This window comes from Chlorocebus sabaeus, chromosome 8 (assembly GCF_047675955.1).
Source record: "Chlorocebus sabaeus isolate Y175 chromosome 8, mChlSab1.0.hap1, whole genome shotgun sequence".
Classification (NCBI taxonomy): domain Eukaryota; kingdom Metazoa; phylum Chordata; class Mammalia; order Primates; family Cercopithecidae; genus Chlorocebus; species Chlorocebus sabaeus.
Window position 1 is genome coordinate 39,364,981 of NC_132911.1, and position 20,468 is coordinate 39,385,448.

Sequence of the window (20,468 nt, forward strand, 5' to 3'; positions counted from 1 at the left end):
CGCTGCTCAACGGTCTCTGTCCTTGGCTGTGCCTCCTGCGCTCTGGTTGAGCCATGTTCTTTCTCCTTGCCCTTCTCACTGAGCTTGGAAGGCTGCAAGCCCACGTAGGTAAGTCCCCGGGAGCCTCCCCTTTCTTCTTTGGCTTTAGAGGGGGCCTGGGCTCTTCCTGGGAGCAGTTTCTTGTTATTCTGGGACGCTCCCCCGCTCCCCTTTGGGATCTCAAGCAGGTGCTTCCGGTGTGTCGTGTACACCTTTCTACGCCAGGCCAGGGGAAGCAAGGTCCTTAGCGGAGGAGCTGTTAGCGCTCTGCATCAGCGCCCATGGTCTCAGTGGCCCACACGCAGCGCGCCTTCCGGGATCTTCCCACTCTGTGAAGGATGGAGGTGGTGGAGTACTAACTGCCTTCAGCGAACGCCTCAGAGTCCTGAGGAAGCAAGCCTCGCAGCGATTCTAAAAGGGAACCAGAGGGGCCTGTAGAACAGCAATGTCTACTTTTTTTTTTCTTTTTTTGTGCCTTAGCCATTTTCAATGTGCTGTTAATTATGTAGTGAAATTTGTGGACTAGAGTGTGAGCACATGTAAAAACGTTTACTTAAAATTTTAGGCGCCACCATGCAGTCAGGGATAAGAACCCATGCTTGACTGAGACGATTGTGGATGCAAAACAAAGACGAAAACAAGCACATTTCCTTACTGCAGGTTCTGAAGGAATATTTCTGCATGTCACAGTTCCACGGAAGATTTTGTCAAATGACAGTGAAGTTTCAGAGAGGAAGGTAAAGATGAGGATTATTTATTCTATATTTAAAGTTTTATGGCAATTTTTATTTACCCTTATATTAAGTCAGATCATACGGAATTGTATTCATTGCCAAATCATAATATTTTGCCTGTGCTATTTTGTCTCCTGCCATGTTTTGATCCTCTTCTCTCCCATTTCTGCTGCTTATTTCCCTGTCTTTTCTCTTCATCTCTTCCTAACACACTACTTGTTCACAATTTCCAAGAAATGTTCAGCAATCAAACTGGTAGGAAAAAGAAACCAGTATAAAATATGCATGACCATGGTTTAGCCAACAAATTAACAAATTTTTTATTGTCCACTAAATGATGTAGAAATTGGTCATAAGCAAAATTTAGACATGGAAAATTTGATCCACAGGCATAAGTCTTAATAGCATGTAACCTACAAAGACTTTGTAAAAAGCGAAGAAAAAATAAGAATGTCACATTTGCCCTGTTATGATGAAAAATATTACAATAAGTAAAAACTAACTGGAAAAAGAAGTTGGAAAATTACTAACCTGCTAGATTAAAAAGTGATTAAACTGAAGGCCTTCAGTCTTGTATATTTGCTTGATTAAAATGCCTGAAATCGACATAGTTAAAATGTTCTATTTTACAAACTGGAAGTTACAATATAGGGGTTTATATTTCTATGCAGTCAAAAGGTGCACAATATATGTCAACTCTGAAAATGTTTCAGGTTGAAAGAGTGATTTTAAAATTATGAGTAAGGAAAAGATTAATCCATTAATTCTATTTTGGCACACAATATTGGGACTTACCATGGCCATGTTCTACTAGTGAACAATTATACTAAATAAAATATATGTCAAATTGTGTTTAGGAATCACAGTAAAATGAATACTTTCCTTTAGAGAAGTTGGAAAGGATTTTCATTTATAAATCTTATTTATCACATTATCCTCCTGAAGTGGAATTATTTGTTATATATATTCATTTTAAAAGACAGAGGATTAAAAAATATTAATGGCATCAAATCTGTGTCAGCATGTAGAGTCTAATCTTTAATTTGTAACTCCAATTCCACTACAGTAAGCTGCTTTCTGTTGAAAAGTTATTTGCATAAGTTATTTTCTGACAACATAATGGCTCATGACTGTAATCCCGTCCCAACCCTTTGAGATCGCAAGGTGGGAGGATCGCTTGAGCCCGGGAGTTTGAGGCCAGCTTGGGCAAGTTGGTGAGACCGTATCTCTACAAAAATAACCTAACTGGGTGTGGTAGTGTGCGCCAGTAGTCCGAGGTGTTCTGGAGGCTGAGGCAGGAGTATCTCTTGAGCCCAGGGTTTGGAGGCTGCAGTCAACTATGATTGTGTCACTGTACTCTAGCCTGGATGACAGAGCGAGACTTCATCTCTTAAAAACAATAAACAAACAAAAAACCCCCAACTATCTATCTTTCTGTCTATCTATCTATCTGTCTATCTATCTTTCTGGTTTTTTTTTTTCCCTGATTTACTACTGTTGCACGTTGTCATTGTATAATCACTGTAAACTTCAAATTTCTTACTACTTGTCAAGAAGCATATAGCAACTACGCAGGACTTGATGAAATCGTTTTACTATGAGAGACATGCAGTATTCAGTCCTTGTCTACACTTTTGGTATTATTTATATGGAATTCTTGAAGTTATTTTTTGTTGTATATAGTATTCTCTTCATGTTTTAAAAACTTTATTGAGTTATAATTGATATAAAAATTGCACCTATCTAGTGTAAACATTTTGATGAGTTTGAATATATGCATACATCCATGATATCATGACCACAATCGATGTACTAAACATATCCATCACTTCCAAAAATGTCCTTGCATACTTTAATTTTGTATTTTGTGCTAAGAATGCTGAAGATGAGAATGATCCTCTTAACATATTTTCAAGTGCACAGTGATGTATCGTTAACTATAGGTGCTATGTTATACAGCATATCTCTAGAACTTATTCATCTTTCATTACTGGAACTTTGTATTCATTGAGCAACAATTCCCCATTTCTCTCTTTCCCCATACCCGTGGCAACCACTATTCTATTCTCTGCTTTTATGATTTTGACTATTTTATTTATTTATTTGAGGTGGAGTTTCTCTCTGTTGCCCAGGCTGGAGTGCAGTGGTGTGATCTTGGCTCACTGCAACCTCCACTTCCCAGGCTCAAGCAGTTCTTGTGCTTTAGCCTCCTGAGTAGCTGGTATTACAGGCGCATGCCACCACACCTGGATACTTTTGTATTTTTTTTAGTAGAGATGGGGTTTCACCATGTTGGCCAAGCTGGTCTTGAACTCCTGAACTCAAGTGTTCTGCCAGACTCAGCCTCCCCAAGTGCTGGCATTACAGGCGTTAGCCACCACACCCACCTATTTTAGCTATTTTAGATTCCTCATGTAAGTAAGTGGAATCATATAGTGTTTATCATTCTGTGACCGTCTTATTTAACATAGCATAATGTCCTGTGGGTTCATTCATGTCTCAAATAGGATTTCCTTCTTTTTTAAAGCTAAATAGTGTTCCAATATGTTTATATGCCACATTTTCTTTATTTGTTAATGTCATTGAACATTTGGGTTGCTTCCAAACCATGAATATTGTGAATAATGTTGGAATTAACATGGGGCTGCAGATATCTCTTCAAGGTCATGGCTTTAATTTCTTTTTGGATATGTAGCCAGATGTTGCATTGTGGATCATATGGTAGTTCAATTTTTAATTTTCTGTGGAACCTCCATACTGGTTTTCATAATGGCTGCACCATTCTCCATTCCCACCAATAGTGTACAAGAATTCCAACTTCTCCACATCTTTGCCAGTGCTTGTTATCTTTTGCTTTTGTTTGTGGGTGTGGGTTTGTTTTTTTAAATAAAACCCATTATAATAGCTGTGAGGTGATATCTCATTGTGGTTTTGATCCTGCATTTTTCTGATGATTAATGATATTGGGTACTGTTCCTTATACCTGATGGTCATTTGTATGTTTTCTCTGGACAGAATTTATTCAGCTCCTTTGCCCATTGTTTAATCTGGTTATTTGTTTTGTTTTTGGCTATTGAGTTGTAAAAGGTCCTTTTGACATTTTGGATATTAATTATTTGTCATATAGATCATTTGAAAGTATATTCTTCTATTCCATAAAACAATGGCTTAAATTTTAGGATATTACAGGAACTATGAAGAAAGTTTTAAATCTTCTGTTTTATCTAAGTATACATATGGAAGCCGTAGTACCCATTGTTGGTTCAACACAGGGAAACAACTCTCCAGTTGGGGAGAGCTGACCTCAGTTAGGATGTGTTTGTTTCCTGCTATCAATGCCTTCTTGTCAAAGACCGTTGTGAACACACCAGCAATTGAACAAATGAGAATTATTACACATTGCAGTGAGGGAGAATGCACACTGTAGGGAGCCATGGAACATCTCTTTAGGAGGTTGTTAAAGCACTTATAAGACATTGGCGTGTTTTGGGAATTTGGGGGAAGTTTTAGGACGTGTGCCTTTGATCTGATTTAGATATGGTTTGGAAGTAGGCATAATACTATGATTGTGTATCTTAGTAAGTCTTATCTAGGGCACAGGAAGACCAGAAGATTCCTAAATCTGTCATTAGTTAAGAAGCAGCAGCCATTCACACTAGCCCAATAAGGGCATATTCAATCTTTCTTTCTTTTTCTTTTTTTTTTTTTTGACTTGGAAGGACTTACATTTTGTTGGTGTTCACACATGATTATGAAGTAGTGTTGGTTTTGTCTTGATGCATAATTGTCTCACAGTGGTCCTGTGTTACACTGATGTCCTTTTAAAGTGATTATATTCAACAGAAGAACTCCAAGGCTAGCTGATGGTACCGAGCCAACTCTTTAATGTTACTGGCTGCTCTCCCCTTTCTTATTCTTTATGTGATTAATTTATGTTAAGCACATTATATCTTACTCAGACTGTAGCCAGAAGCAAGCATTGGAATCATAAATGTCTGCACAAGACAAATATATATATATATATTTTGTAGTGAATTAAGTTGTCATGGTAAAGTTGAGAAGAACCATCTATGCAGAATATCTATTGCAAATGACTGTTGTTTATAGATATTAATAGAAATAGAAAATATAAGAATATATGTAACTACATATTATGTATAAATTATGTATGATTGTGAATATTATGCATATCAAGATGTATGTATATATTCCTTGACATGCATATTTTACACACACAAACATGTCAATGATTATGTATGCACATGAAGAAATATATATAAATATATACACCAACTTGTGTATGTATGTATATATTTTTATTATTAATATTTTTATTAATAAATATTTTTAATTACAAATTTTGTAACATATGTTTCAAAATTTTACACTTTCATTTTAAGTACTCCTTGAGTTGTATTCTACACTTTTTAATTCATTTTTCAATATTTTAAAATGAATACTATCATTTCTTTTTGGCTCAAGTATTTTGGGAAGAGGACATTTTGCCTTTAATTTCCAAAATAAATTTTTTCTAGGTTTTCTTTTTTATACTAAAATAACATTTTACATTGATAAATAACATATATATCTCAATGAATTTTCACAAAGTAGACACACCTCCAAAATTAACACTCAATTCAGAAATAGAACATAAGGAGCAAGTCACAAACTCTCTCCTGATTCCTTCTAGTTATTTTCCTGCTTATTTTGACTTGTAATGTCCTTGCTTATTATTGTTCAAAATTGAAAGTTACAGGCATATCTTGGAGATATTGCAGGTTTGGTTCTGACTTACATTTGGTTCTAGACTGATGTCTAGAAAAAAAATGTAAAAAAAGTCACACAAACTTTTTAGTATCCCAGTGCATACCAAAGTTCTGTTTACACTATACTATAGTTTATTAAGTGTGCAATAGTGCTATGGCTAAAAATAACAATGTGCAAACCTTAATTTAAAATACTTTATTACTAAAAAATGATAACTATCATCTCAATTTTCAGTGAGTTGTAATCATTTGCTGATAGATGCCCTTGCCTGATGTTGATGGCTGCTGACTGATCAGGGTGGTGGTTGAAGGTTGGGGTGGCCGTGGCAATTTCTTAAAATAAGACAATGATGAAGTTTGCTGCATCAGTTGACTCTTCCTTTTGTGAAAGATTTCTCTGTAGTATGCAATGCTGTTTGATAGCATTTTACCCACAGTAGAACTTATTTTAAAATTGGACTCAATCTTCTCCAATCCTGCCACTGCTTTATCAACTAAGTTTATGTAATATTCTGAACTTTTTTTTTTTTTTTTTTTGTAATTTTAACAGTATTCACAGCATCTTTACCAGGAGTAGATTCCATCTCAGGAAACCAACTTCTTTGCTCATCCATGAGAAGTAACTCCTCATCCATTCAAGTTTTATTATGAGATTGCAAAAATTCAGTCATATCTTTAGGCTCCACTCCTAATTCTAGTTCTCTTGCCATTTCGACCACATCTGTAGTTATTTTCTCCACTAAAGTCTTGAATCCCTTAAAGTCATTCATGAAGGCTGTAATTAACTTTTTCTGAGTTCCTGTTAGTGTTGATATCTTAACCTCTTCCCATGAATCGTGAATGGTCTAAATGACATGTAGAATGGTAAATTCTTTCTATACTGTTTTCAATAGACTTTGCCCAGATTCAGTAGAGGAATCACTATTTGTGGCAGCTATATCCTTACAAAATGTACTTCTTAAGTAATAAGACTTTAAAGTCAAAGTATCTCCTTGACTAGGCTGCAGAATGGATGCTGTGTTCGCAGGTAGGAAAACAGCATTAATTTCCTTGCACATCTCCATTAGACCTCTTGGGTGACCAGGTACATTGTCAGTGAGCAGTAATATTTTGAAAGGAATCTTTTTTTCTGAGCAGTAGGTCTCAACAGTCAACTTCAAATATTTAGTAAACCATGTTATAAATAGTTATATTTTCATCCAGACTTTGTTGTTACATTTCTCATCACAGGCATGGTAGATTTAGCGTAATTCTTAAGGGCCCTAGCATTGTCAGAATGGTCACTGAGTATTGGCTTCAATTTAAAGTCACTAGCTGTGTAATAAGCATTAACAAGAGTCAGCCTGTCTTTTAAAGCAAGACATTAACATTGGGTTGAATGATAGTTCTGTTTTTACTTTTTTTGATGTTTGACCCAGCAATCTCCCTAATGGGTATCTACCTAAAGGAATATAGATCGTATAAAAAAGACACTTGCACTTGTATATTTATTGCAGCACTATTCACCATAACAAAGCCATGGAACCAATCTAAATGTCCACCAACAGTTCACTGGATAAAGAAAATGTGGCATATATACACCATGGAATATTATGCAGTCATAAAAATAATGAAATCGTGTCTGTTGTAGCAACATGGAGGAACTGGAGGCCATTATCCTATGTGGAATAACCCAGAAGTGAAAAATAAAATGTTGCGTGTTCTCACTTATAAGTAGGAACTAAATAAATGGTATAGTTGGACATAATACGATGAAGAAAATAGACTCTGGGGACTCCAAAATGGGGGATGGGAACAGAATACCTACTAGATACAATGTCCAATATTTCAGTGATGGGTACACTAGAAGCCCAACTCCCAGCATCATACATTTAATTCCCATGTAACAATCAAGCATATGTACCCCTGAATCTAAAATAACAATTTAAAAAATCCTATGCATGGATTTCCCCTCTCTAGCTGTGAAAGTCTCTAGCTGAGTCCTAGATGGCATATTCTAGTAGAAGGCTGTTTTATCTACATTGAAAATCTGTTGTTTAGTGGAGCGGTCTTCATCAATTATTTTAGCTAGATCTTACAGATCACTTATTTCGGCTTCTACATCAGGACTTGCTGCATCACCTTGCATTTTTGTTTTGGAGATATCTTCTTAAGTCTCACGAACCAACCTCTGTTAGCTTCACTTTTCTTCACTTTCTTATCATTCTCAGTCTTCATAGAAATGAAGAAAGTTAGGACTTTTTTCCAGATTAAGCTTTGACTTAAGGGAATGTTATGGCTGGTTTGATTGTCTATCCAGACTGAGGAAACCTCCATATCAGCAATAGCTTGTTTGCTTTTATGTTATGGGGCCACTGATTTTTATTCTTGGGTAATGTTGCTAAAATGTCCATACTACCCAAAGCAATAGGCAGATTCAGTGCAATCCCTATCAAAATTCCAATGGCACTCTTCACAGAAATAGAAAATGCAATGCTAAATTTTGTATGGAAGCATGAAATAACCTCGAGTAGCCAAAGCAATACTGAGGAAGAAAGTTAGAGGCCTCATATTTCCTGATTTAAAATTGTATTTAAAAAACATAATATTCAAAACAGCATAGTACTGTCATAAAAAAAAAAAAAAAGACATGTAGACCAATAGAACAGAACAGAGAGCCCAGAAATGAATCCAAACATATACAGTCAACAGATTTTCAACAAGTTCACCAAAAGGACACAATGGAGAAGGATAGTCTTTCCTTTCTGTCAAGTTTTGCTGCTTATATTTTGCAGTTCTGTTGTTTGGGGCATACCCATTTAGGATTGTTACATCTTGCTGGATTGATACCCTTTATCATTATATAATGCCCTTCTCATTCTCTGATAAATATCTTTGTATTATCTGATACTAATATAACAATTTCTACTTTCCTTTGATTTATGTTTGCATGATAAGCTTTCTTCAATATTATTGCTTTCAGCCAGCCTAGGCAATTGTCTTTGATGTGAAATTATTTTTAACAGAATATAGCTTTGTCAATTTTTAAATCCACTCAATCTGTAATTTCCCCTGTTCATACCATTTATATTTAATGTAACTATTGGTGTTACATCTACTAAGTAATTTTTTGTTTTGCTTTTAATTTTTATTTTCCTTTTTCATGCTTTTGTAGAAATTGCCAGAATAATATAGTTTTTTATTGTGGTGGTGATTCAAGAATATATACTTGTAGAGCTCTTTTAGTGGTTACTCTAGATATTACATTACATGTACATAACTTTTCAAAGCCTACTGTCATCATTTCACCAGGTTAAGCAAAGTATTTAAACCTTAATTTGTTTCTAAATGTATGTTGAGGAAATATTTAAGGCAATTGTAAATGGGCTAAAGTAAAGGAACACAAAGAAATGTGTTATAATTTTTGCTTCAATCTTCAAATTAATTTGGAAAACTCGGTATGAAAAGGTAAACTTTTGTAATTACCTGTACTTTCCCCTCTGTGTTTTTCTTCATTCTGGGTGTTTCAATCCTTCCTCTTTTATTTTTATCTTTTTGTTTAGAGAAATTTATTTAGTCGTTCTCTTAGTATAGGTTTATATGAGACAAATGTTCTTAGTTTCCTGATCTGAGAATATCTTGATTATCTCTTCATTTTTGAAGGCTATTTTTTAAACTGGATTTTCATAGAATTCTAGATGTATGAGTCTTTTTTCTCATCATATACTTATGTTATGACATTTCCTTTGATCTTCATGTTTTCTTATGAGAAATTTGCTGTCATTTGAATTGTTTTTTTTTTCCCTAATGCGTAAGTTGTCATTTCTCTCATTACTTTCAAGATTTTAAAAATTTCTTTTAGTTTTCAGAAGTTGAGCTCTGATGCATTTTGGTGTGAAGTTTTTTTTTTTTTTTATAGTTTCAATAGTTTCTAGCTTCTTAAATGAATAGGTTTATGATTTTATCAAATTTGGTAAATTTTCATCCACTATTTCTTGTGAGTACCTTTTCAACTCTAGCCTCCATCTGTATTTGGGATTCTAATGACACAACCGATATAATTTTTGTTATAGTACCTTAGGTCCCTGAAGCTCTGGACATTTTTGGTCATTGCCTCTCTACATTTTTTTGTAAGTTTCCTCAATTTTCAGGTTGGGTAATTTCTATTTTTCTGTCTCCCATTTCCATATTTTCTCCCCTAACCCCATTCTGTGGTTGAGCCTTTCCACTTAGATTTTTATTTTGGTAGCTTTGCTTTCATGTGTTATTCATTATACGTCACTGGAATCCTCAATAGGTGAAGCACAGGGCTGACTTTCACTGCCATGGAGGGTGGTGCTTCATCACTACAAGGAGGGACTGCAATCTCAGCTCTGCACTGGACCCTGTTGACACTGTGCCTGTTGGTAGTTCCAGGTTGCTATCTTCTCAAAACCATTTACAATGCATAGAAGTCAAAAGAAAACCAGTGAACTTTTTATTTTTTATTTTGTTTTTAAAAAATATTTATTTATTTATTTGTTTGTTTGTTTATTTTGAGACGGAGATTCACACTGACTGGATTCACTCCAGGAGATTCACTCTGGAGATTCACTCCAGGCTGGAGTACAGTGGCATGATCTTGGCTCACTGCAACCTCCGCCTCAGAGGTTTCAAGCGATTCTCCTGCCTCAGCCTCCCAAGTAGCTGGGATTACAGGTGCATGCCACCACACTCGGCTAATTTTTTTGTATTTTTAGTGGAGATGGGGTTTCACCATGTTGGCCAGGCTGGTTTCAAACTCCTGACCTCAAGTGATCCACCCACTTCGGCCTCCCAAAGTGCTGGGATTACAGGCGTGAGCCACCAGGCCCAGCCTGAACTAGTCATCACTCAAGTCCTTATGTCACTGGTTAGTCTGCCTTCTTGTTTCCATTTCTCCAAAATGTTTTATTTTTATTTTTCTGTTATATTTCCAGGATTTCTTAGCTTTAGGAGGGAAGAACTTGGAAGAATGAAGCTATTCCATTTTGGCTGGAACTTGGCTGGAATCTGATCTTATTCATTTTTAATTTCAAAAATTTCTAAAATAAACTTTTTTTTTTTTTTTTTTTTTTTTTTTTTTAAGAGCAGTATTAACTTCAGAGAAAAGATGAGAAGAAAGTACAGAATCTTTCAATTTACCACCGTCCTTATGGATGCACAGCCTCGCTGACTATCAGGTCTCACATGTTTGTTTCAATTCATGAATCTATATTGACACATCATCACTCAAATTTTCGTAGTGTACCTTAGGGTTCGCTTCTAGTGCTGTGTGCCATGTGGGGTTTGAACACATGTGTAATGACAAATACCCACTAATAGTATCATACAGAATAGGTTCACTGTTCTAAAATTCCTTTGTGCTCTACCTAATCATCCTTCCCCACCAACCAAATCCTTGACATTTACTTATTCTTTTACAGTCTCTATAGTTTTGCCTTTTCCAGAGTGTGTTATAATTGGAATCTTGAAGTATGTAGCCTTTTCAGATGGCTTTTCTTCCCATTTAGTATGTGTTTAAGATTCCTTTATGTCTTTTAATGGTTTGATAGCCCATTTCTTTCTATCACTGAATAATAATCTATTGTCTGGCTGTACCACAGTTTATTTAGCCATTTACCTACTGAAGAACGTGTTGGCTGCTTCTAAGATTTGGCAGCTATGAATTAAGCTGCCATAAATATTTCTACATAGGTACTTGTATGGACATAAGTTTTCAGCTCTTTTCAGTAAATACCAAGGAACACAATTGCTGGATTATATGGTAAGAGTATGTGTAGTATTGTAAGCAACTGCCAGCTTATCCTCCAAAGTTGATCTATTATTTTGCATTTCTACCAACGAGGAATAAGAGTTCCTGTGGCTCCTCATCTTTACTTCAATTGCGGTTGTCAGTGTTTGGGTTTTGACTATTCAAATCACTGTGTAATAGTATTTTATTTTTAATTTGCAATTCCTTAATAATATATAAGGGTTAATTTTTTTAGAGCAGTATTAGGTTCAGAGAAAAGATGAGAAGAAAGTACAGAATTTTTCAATATACCACTGTCCTTATGGGTGCACGGCCTCCCTATCAGGTCTCATGTTTGTTTGACATATGTCTAATTTGCTTGACATATATCTTATTAGATGAGATGTCTGTTTAGGTTTTTGTTTCTTTTTAAAGCCTGGTTGTTCATTTTTTTATTGTTGAGTTTTAGGAGTTGTTTACATATTTTGGTCCTTTATCATATAGGCCTTTTGCAAATATTTTCTTTTAATCTGTGGTTTATCTCTTCATACACTTGACAATGTCTTTCACAGAGAAGAAATTTTTAGCTTTAATTAAATCCAGTTTATCAATTATTTATTCACGGATCATGCCTCTGGGGTTGTACTAAAAAGTCACTGCCATAGCTAAGGTCACTTAGATTTTCTCCTATGGTCTCTTCAAGTAGTTTTATAGTTATGTATTTTACATTTTGGTCTATTATTAATTTTAAGTCAATTTTGGTGAACTATTATGTTCTGTGTCTAGATTTATTTATTTTTTTTATGTTTGGATATCCAGTTGTCCCAACACCATTCATTGAAAAGACTATCTTTACTTCATTGTATTTCCTATGCCATTTTGTCAAAGGTAGTTTATTTATATAGAACAATTTCTGTGCTCTTTATTCTGTTCCATTATTCTATTTGTTTACCCTTTAGCCAATACCACATTCTCCTAATTACTGTAGCTTTATAGTTCAGTCTTGACATCAGGTAGTGTCAGTCCTCCAACTTTGTATTTCTCTTTTAGTATTGTGTTGTGTTGCCTGTTCTTGGTCTTTTGCCTCTCCATATAAACCGTAGAATTTGTTTGTCGATATTTGCAAAATAACTAAGTGGGATTTTGATGGGAACTATCTTGAATCTATTAATCAAGTTGGAAATAACTGATGTCTTAATGATATTTAGTGTTGCTATCCATAACATGGAATAGTTCACTTAGTTCTTAATTTTTTTCATCAATTTTGTAGTTTTTCTCACATAGATCTTGTATATATTTTGCTAGATTTATATCTGGCAAATCTATCTAGCAAATCTATCTATTTTGAGTTTTGGATGCTAATGTAAATGTCATTGTTTTTACTTCACATTCCCTTCCTTCATTGCTGGTATGTAGAAAAAGCAATTGACTTTTGTATGTTTACTTTCTATCCTGCGACCTTGCTGTAATTGTATTTTAGTTCCAGAGGGGTTACTCCTCAATTCTCTCAGAATTTCTACATAGACAATCTTTTTATCTATGAACAAAGACAGTTTCATTTCTTTTTATCCCAATCGACTATACCTTTTCTTATTGCATTGGCTAGGACTGGTAGTGTGATGTTGAAAGGAGTGGCTATCTGTGCGTTGTTCCTGATCATAGCATGAAAAGGTCTAGTTTTTCAAAACCTATGTATGATGTTAGCCCTAGATTTTTAAAAAATAGATATTCATTATCAAGGTGAGAATGTGGCCTGCTATTCTTAGTTTGCTGAAAATTTTTATCGTCATCATTATTATTACTCAAAGTGGGTGTTGGCCAGGCACGGTGACTCATGCCTATAATCCTAGCACTTTGGGAGGCCGAGGTGGGTGAATCACCTGAGGTTAGGAGTTCGAGACCAGCCTGGCCCACATGGCAAAAGCTAGTCTCTACCAAATATATGAAAATTAGCAGGGTGTGGTGGTACATGCCCGTGATCCCAGCTACTCAGGAGTCTGAGGAAGGAGAATCACTTGAACCTAAGCTGAGATCACACCACTGCACTCCAGCCTGGGCAGCAGAGCAAGACTCCATCTCAAAAAAAGAAAAAAAAAAAAAAAAAAAAGAAATAGGTGTTGGATTTTTTTCTTTTTTCTTTTTTTTTTTTTTTTGAGACAGAGTCTTGCTCTCTCACCCAGGCTGGAGTGCCGTGGCATGATCCTAGCTCACTGCAACTGCCGCCTCCTGGGTTCAAGCGATTCTCCTGCCTCAGCTTCCTGAGTAGCTGGGATCACAGGACTCACCACCATACCCGGCTAATTTTGTAGTTTTAATACAGACGGGGTTTCGCCATGTTGGCCAGGCTGGTCTCAAACGCCTGGCCTCTGGTTATCCACCCACCTCGGCCTCCCAAAGTGCTAGAATTATGTGTGTGAGCCACTGAGCCGGGCCGGATTTTTTCAAATGCCTTTTCCACATCTATTGAAATGATCTTGTGATTCTTTTCCTTTAGACAATGTGATGATTGCATCAATTGATTTTGAAGTGTTGAGTTACCTTTGCACACCTAGGATAAACTTCACTTGGTTGTAATGTATAAAAAATAAAATAATTTGTATAAAATATGTAAATAGTTTGTATAAAGTAATGTATCAAAATAATTATTTTTATACATTGTTGAATAAGATTTGCTAATATTTTGTTGAGGATTTTTCATCTATCTTTATAGAAAAAGAAGTATTCCCTGTGCTTCTATCTCTTGAAAGAGATTGTAGAAAATTAATATAAATTATTTCTTAAATGTTTAGTAGAATTTACCAGTGAATCCATCTGGGCCCGGTGCTTCCTGTTGTACGAGGTTATCGATTCAATGTCTTTAATAGATGTATTTCAATGGCTTTATATATGTATATACACACACATCCATTTATTTATGTCTTTGTTAATTTCACTAATCATTTTTCTGAAGCTTTCTAGACGCAGATATTACTCATATATTTTACAACTTTTAAAAAATATTTCATGTTTTTGATGCTTGTGTAAATTCCATTTTTATTGCATATTCCTGTTATCCATTGTTGTTATGTAGAACTAAATTAAATTTTAAATATTGAGCTTCCATTCTAGTAGCTTTTTTCATATATTACTTAGAATTTTTTCTGTGTATTATCACGTGTTTTGAAGATTTAAAAAATTTGTTTTTTTTTCTTAATTCTGCCTACCAGTTATTCCTTTTCCTTGTGGTACTGCACTGACTAGAACCTCCAGTACAATATTCAATAAAAAGTGTGAAATAAATTGTCAATAAATATTTATTTCTTGAAATTTCAGAGAGGATGCATTCAATTATTCACCATTAAGTCTGACGTTATCTGTAGATTTTATTCAATGCCTTTTAATAATTTAAGAAAGTTTTCATCTGTTCTTGGTTATTTCTTGCTAATAAAAATATTTAAATTTGTAAATTTTTAAAAACACTGTTAAAGAAAGGTCTGTAAAGTTTCTTTTAATCACTTTTTATTTTTCTACAGGCCACAAAGTTTTATAGGTTATGATTTTATCATTATTTGTTTAAAATTATTTCTAAATTCTTAGAATTGCTGCTTTGACTGAGGGAATATTTAGAAGTGAGTTATTTAATATCTAAAAACTTGAGAAATTGTCTAGATATTTCTGATACTGATTTATATTTTAATTTTATTGGATCCAAATAACTTGCTTTCAGTGACTTAAATATTTTTAGAGTATTGAGGCTTGGCCTAAAATAAGGTATATCTTAATCATTGTTCTTTGTGGATTTCAAAAATGTGTTTATTTCATCTTGGTGGATTGCGTGGTCTATAAATGTAAATTATTTCAAGTTGATGGATAGTGTTTAATCTTCTGTGTCCTTGCTAATTTTCTGTCACTAATGCTATTTCTGTGGATAACTGCTCTCAGTTTGAGAAACAGAAACAGTTTTTGACTTGCTAATGAGCCTTAATAAGACTGAATGCTTAATCAGGGCACCAGGTTACCCTGGGACCTGAGCTGCCCATGAGTAACTGGGTGCTATCGGACCTACGAAGCTTATGGTGGCGAATGCACAACAGGATTTCACCATCAGATGGAAGGTGTATAAACATGACTGAGCTTTGGAATGTGCCTGAAGGCAGTATTAAGTTACATGATGAAGTGGCCCAAATGCCCACAGTCTCAATTCCTATTTGTGTTAGTCCGTTCTCACACTGCTACAAAGAAATCACTGAGACTGGGTAAGTTTTAAAGAAAAGAGGTTTAATTGGCTCACAGTTGGGCAGGTTGTACAAGAAGCATGGCTGGGGAGGCCTCAGGAAACATTCGATCATGGTGGAAGGGGAAGGGGAAGTAGGCATGCTTTACATGGCAGGAGCAGGAGGAAGAGAGAGGAGGAGGAGATGCTGCTCACTTTTAAACAACCAAATCTCACGATAACTATCACAAGAACAGCACTGAAAGGGAAATCTGCCTTTCTGATCTAATCACCTCCCACCAGGCCCCACCTCCAACATTAGAGATTACAATTTGATATGAGATTTGAGTGGGGCACAGACGCAAACCGCATCGCTGCTGCACTATCTTCTGTCTTCCAGCCCAAATGTGGCAGGGGCCAAGTGGTGGCACTTTGCTCTCAGTAAAGTGTTTAAATCTCCATTTATAGTTAATTGTTTCCTCCATATTTCAGTTTTTCATGCATTTTACAGCTTTATGCACGTTTGGATTTATATTGCCTTCTTGATGAATTGACACTTTTATCATTATGAAATGTTTCTACTTATTCCTAATATTATTTCTTATTATCGTGAAGTTTGCCTTCTTAGTTTTTAATGTACACATTTAGTTTATTTATGATTAGCATTTGGATGATATATTTCTCTCTGTTCTCTTAATCAACATGTCTCTGTGGGCATATAATTGGGTCTTGGTTTTTTATCCAATCTCACATTATCTGTCTTTTAGAAAAATGTACTGTACAGTAGCATACATAAGATAAAATTTACCACCGTAACTATTTTTAAGCATACAATTCAATGCTGTTAATTAAATTCACACTGTTACGCAACAAATCTCTAGAATTGTTTTATACTGGAAAACTGAATCTGTATACCCATTAAATACTAATTTCCTTGATGGCCTTCCCCAGCCCTTTCCACCCATCTTTCCACTTTTTGTTTCCGTGCTTTTGACTACATTAGATATTTTATATGAGTGCAAACATACATGATGTATTTCATGTTTGGCTTATTTCAGTTAGCATAGTGTCCTCAAGATTCAACCTTGTTTTGGCATGTAATAGCGTTTCCTTCTTTTTTAATGCTGCATAATATTCTATTGCATATTCCACATTTTATTCATCTATTCACTCAGATGGTCATAAGGGTTGCTTCCACCTCTTGGCTATTGTTAATTATGATACAAAGAATATTGGTGTGCAGATAACCTCTTCAAGATTCTGCTTTGAGTTGTTTTGGATGCATACCCAACAGTGGGGTTTTTAAATCATATAATAATTCTATGTTTTATATGATTCTATTTTTATGTGATTTTTTGGATGAACCTCTCTACTATTTTTTGTAATGGTTGCATTATTTTAAATTTCCACCAACACAAGGATTCTAGTTACTCCACGTACACACCAACATTTGCTGTTTCTTGTTCTTTTGATAGAAGCCATTCTATAGTGTTTAAGGTTTTGATTTGCATTACTCTTATGATTCTACAGGTGACCATGTCTCATGTAATAGACTGGAAGTCACAGTTCTACCTTTACTGGAACTGCCCTGAATCCAGATGAGAACTTTAGGGTCATTTCTGCCATACTCTTGTGTGCCTTCTTGACCTTCAATCTCTTGCAAAATCCCCTTCTGTTCTAAGATTTTAAAAATATACCTATTATTTTCCATAAGTATATCTTCTTTGGTAAGATTTGAAAATTTTGTTCATTTTTAAATTGAGTTGTTTCTTACTTTTGAGTTTCAAAGCTTTTTATATACTCTAGTTAAGTCTTTTATAAGATGTGTGATTTGCAAATATTTTTCCCTGTCTATAGCTTTTTTTTAATTCTTTTAACAATGTCTTTCTTTGAGCTAATTTTTTTTCACTTAAATGAAGTCCAACTTATTATTTTTCTTTTGTATGGATTATGCTTTTGCTCTCATATCTAATAACTCATCACCAACACCAGGAATACAGAGGTTTTTCTCCTGTGTTTCATTTTAGATATTTTGTGGTTTTATGTATTACCTTTAAGTCTATGATTTCTTTCCACAGTTGTGCAAGGTGTGATGTCTGTATTGAGATTCATCTTTCTCCCTGTGGACAAATTGTTCTATCACCATCAATTGAAATGACGGCCCTTTCTTATGAAATGACGACCCTTTCTCCATTGAATTGCCTTTGAATCTTTTTTAAAAATCAGTTGAAGGTCTATTTCTGGGCTCTTTTTTCTGTTTCATTTGTCTGTATGTCCATTTTGTTTTGCAAGTATCATTCTGTCTTCTTTATGGTAGCTTTAGAGGGAAATCTTGAAATTAGATAAGGCAATTTCTCCATCTTGGTTCTTTCTTCTCGAAATTTTCATGGGTATTTTATGTCCCTCACCACAGACAGACGTTATTTTATTGTGCTTTACTGAATTGCAATTCACACCTGTGCCAAGCAAGTTACCTGTGCCACTTGTACAACAGCAGGTGCTCCTTTTGTATCTGCGTTTGCATTTTTTAGCAATAAAACATTTTTTAAACTAAGGTTGAATAGTTTTAGACATAATTTGCTTTACATATTCAATGAACTATAGTATAGTGTAAATGTAACTTTTATATGCACTGGGAAACCAAAAAATATATATCACTTACTTCATTGAAATATTTGCTTTATTGCAATGGTTTGGAAATAAGTCTGCAGCATCTCTGAGGTCTGTGTTTTAAAATCTTTACATGACCCTTGATGAGCACATTAAGTGATAATACTTATGTGTTCAATTTTGAAGTAGTAGTTTTTAACTATTAATATTTCTTTCACTTTGTTATCTTTATTTTTGCCTTCTTAAATTCTTACTAGTTGATATTGGAAGTCCTGGAAATAGCTTCTCTGTTTCTTATTTATTCTTTCAGATCTTCCACTTTTAAAACACTTTTGTGTTTAATTCACAGAAACTTTCTTAGCTTTGATGTTCAACCTCACTAATTAATCCTTCAGATATAGCCAGACTCTTATTCAGGATAATGATTTACTTAAGAATAAACAGTTACATGATCATTTATATGATCTATAATTGATTCATTTTTTACAATTTTCTGTCTTTTCTTCACTAAGAACTCTCTGCTCTTCACCACGTGCTAGCATTGTCACACAGTGGTAAAGCACATTGCTTCTCTCCCGGGCTCTTACATTCATTCAGTGTGTCATCTTTGGGGAGTTACTCAATCTTTTTTTCTTGAAATGAAAAATAACTTTTCTGAGGATAAAAATGTTACAAAAAACATACAAAATGCTTTGGACAATGCTAGGCATTTGATAAGCCCTCATTAAGCATTAGAAAATTATAGAATTAGTTTCTTATTACATTCAATCCCTACTCCTTGTAATACCTATTTTTATTTTTCTAAAGATATTAAATATACTTATATTAAGGTCCTGTTTTATTCACACATGATGCAGTTTGCATATGTGTTCTCTCCAAATCTCATGTTGAAACGTGGTACTCAGTGTTGGAGGTGAGGTGCAGTGGGAGGTGTTTGGGTCATGGGGGTGGATCCCTCATGACTTGGTGCTGTCCTTGCAGTGGTGAGTGAGTTCTCCCGAGATCTGGTCATGTAAAAGTGTGTGGCACTTCTCCCCGACCCCCACTCTTCTTTTTGCTTTTGCTTTCACCATGTGCAAGTTCCTGCTTCACCTTCTGCCATGAGTTTAAAAAAAACTCCCTAGGCCTAGCCAGAAGCCAAGCAGATGCTGGTCCCATGCTTGCAGAGCCTGCAGAACGATGGGCCAACTAAACCTCTTTTTTAAATAAATTACCCAGTCTCAGGTAGTTCTTTATAGGAACACGAGAACAGCCTAATACAACACACCTCATGGTTTTCTCAGGAGTAATTTGAGAAATCACTCCTTTTGTTTGTTGAATTCGTTATTGTCCCTTCTTAGTGTAGATAACGCGGAAATTAGATTTTTACTGTGACTTGCCATCGGAGTGGAGATTGTGTCAGAACTTTTGTTACCTCTGTTTTGCATTCAATCTGGGAGAATGCACTGAATTTTACCGTAGTAGCTTATGTTAGTTTCAGGGGAATAATGGGATGAGATTTGCTTCCAGTCTGGGTGATGAGCAGATAGCCTTCTGAGCCTGTGTGCTCCGTTTTCTTTCTGCCATTTCCAGTCATAGGCAGTATTGCCCTGTTTCTCTCTACCCAGTTCACAGACTGCTCCAGCTTAAAATCAGAGATCTCGGCCGGGCGTGGTGGCTCAAGCCTGTAATCCCAGCACTTTGGGAGGCCGAGACGGGCGGATCACGAGGTCAGGAGATCAAGACCATCCTGGCTAACCCGGTGAAACCCCGTCTCTACTAAAAAATACAAAAAAAAATCTAGCCGGGCGAGGTGGTGGGCGCCTGTAGTCCCAGCTACTCGGGAGGCTGAGGCAGGAGAATGGCGTGAACCCGGGAGGCGGAGCTTGCAGTGAGCTGAGATCCGGCCACTGCACTCCAGCCTGGGCAACAGAGCGAAACTCCGCCTCAAAAAAATAAATAAATAAATAAATAAATAAATAAATAAATAAATAAATAAAATCAGAGATCTCTCTTGACATTAGTTTGCCTTGGGAGAGAAATGGTGGGTTTAGTAGGATAGACCTCTGTCTGCATCTGTAGACATAGGCCAGTTACGGTCCCTGTAGAATTTCATGGCATCACCTGCTGTTTCTGGATGCCATCACAATAGGATCATGAGCATTGTTAGTACCCAATGTGTGATAGTTTAGAACTCTTATCCCTGGAGGTGTGGTCTTCCTCACTGGCTTCTTGTCTGCTTTCAGTCTCTTGGCTCTTTTTCCTCAGTTTTACATGTTGAGAAAGAAATGCTAAATGTCTCTGAATAGGTATGACTGCATATACGTATGTATAAAAAATTTTTTAGTGGTTCATTATATTTTGTGTGGCATGTAAGCCTAAAGTCATGTCTAATTTATCTTGACTAAAAATGCATG

At 35.4% G+C, this 20,468-nt stretch overlaps 1 protein-coding gene across 3 annotated transcripts in view; it reads left to right on the forward strand.

Moving 5' to 3' along the window:
* LOC103215664 (disintegrin and metalloproteinase domain-containing protein 18) overlaps nucleotides 1–20,468 on the forward strand; it is a 147,249-nt gene continuing 126,781 nt past the window's right edge. For 2 of the 3 annotated variants that reach the window (XM_037983546.2, XM_037983547.2), the window contains exons 1-2: nucleotides 1–108; nucleotides 700–776. In XM_037983546.2, coding sequence (XP_037839474.2) covers nucleotides 54–108; nucleotides 700–776 — 132 coding nt within the window. In that variant the 5' untranslated portion in view covers nucleotides 1–53. The remainder of the gene's footprint in view (nucleotides 109–699; nucleotides 777–20,468) is intronic. The other variant, XM_007962251.3, reaches the window with a different exon arrangement.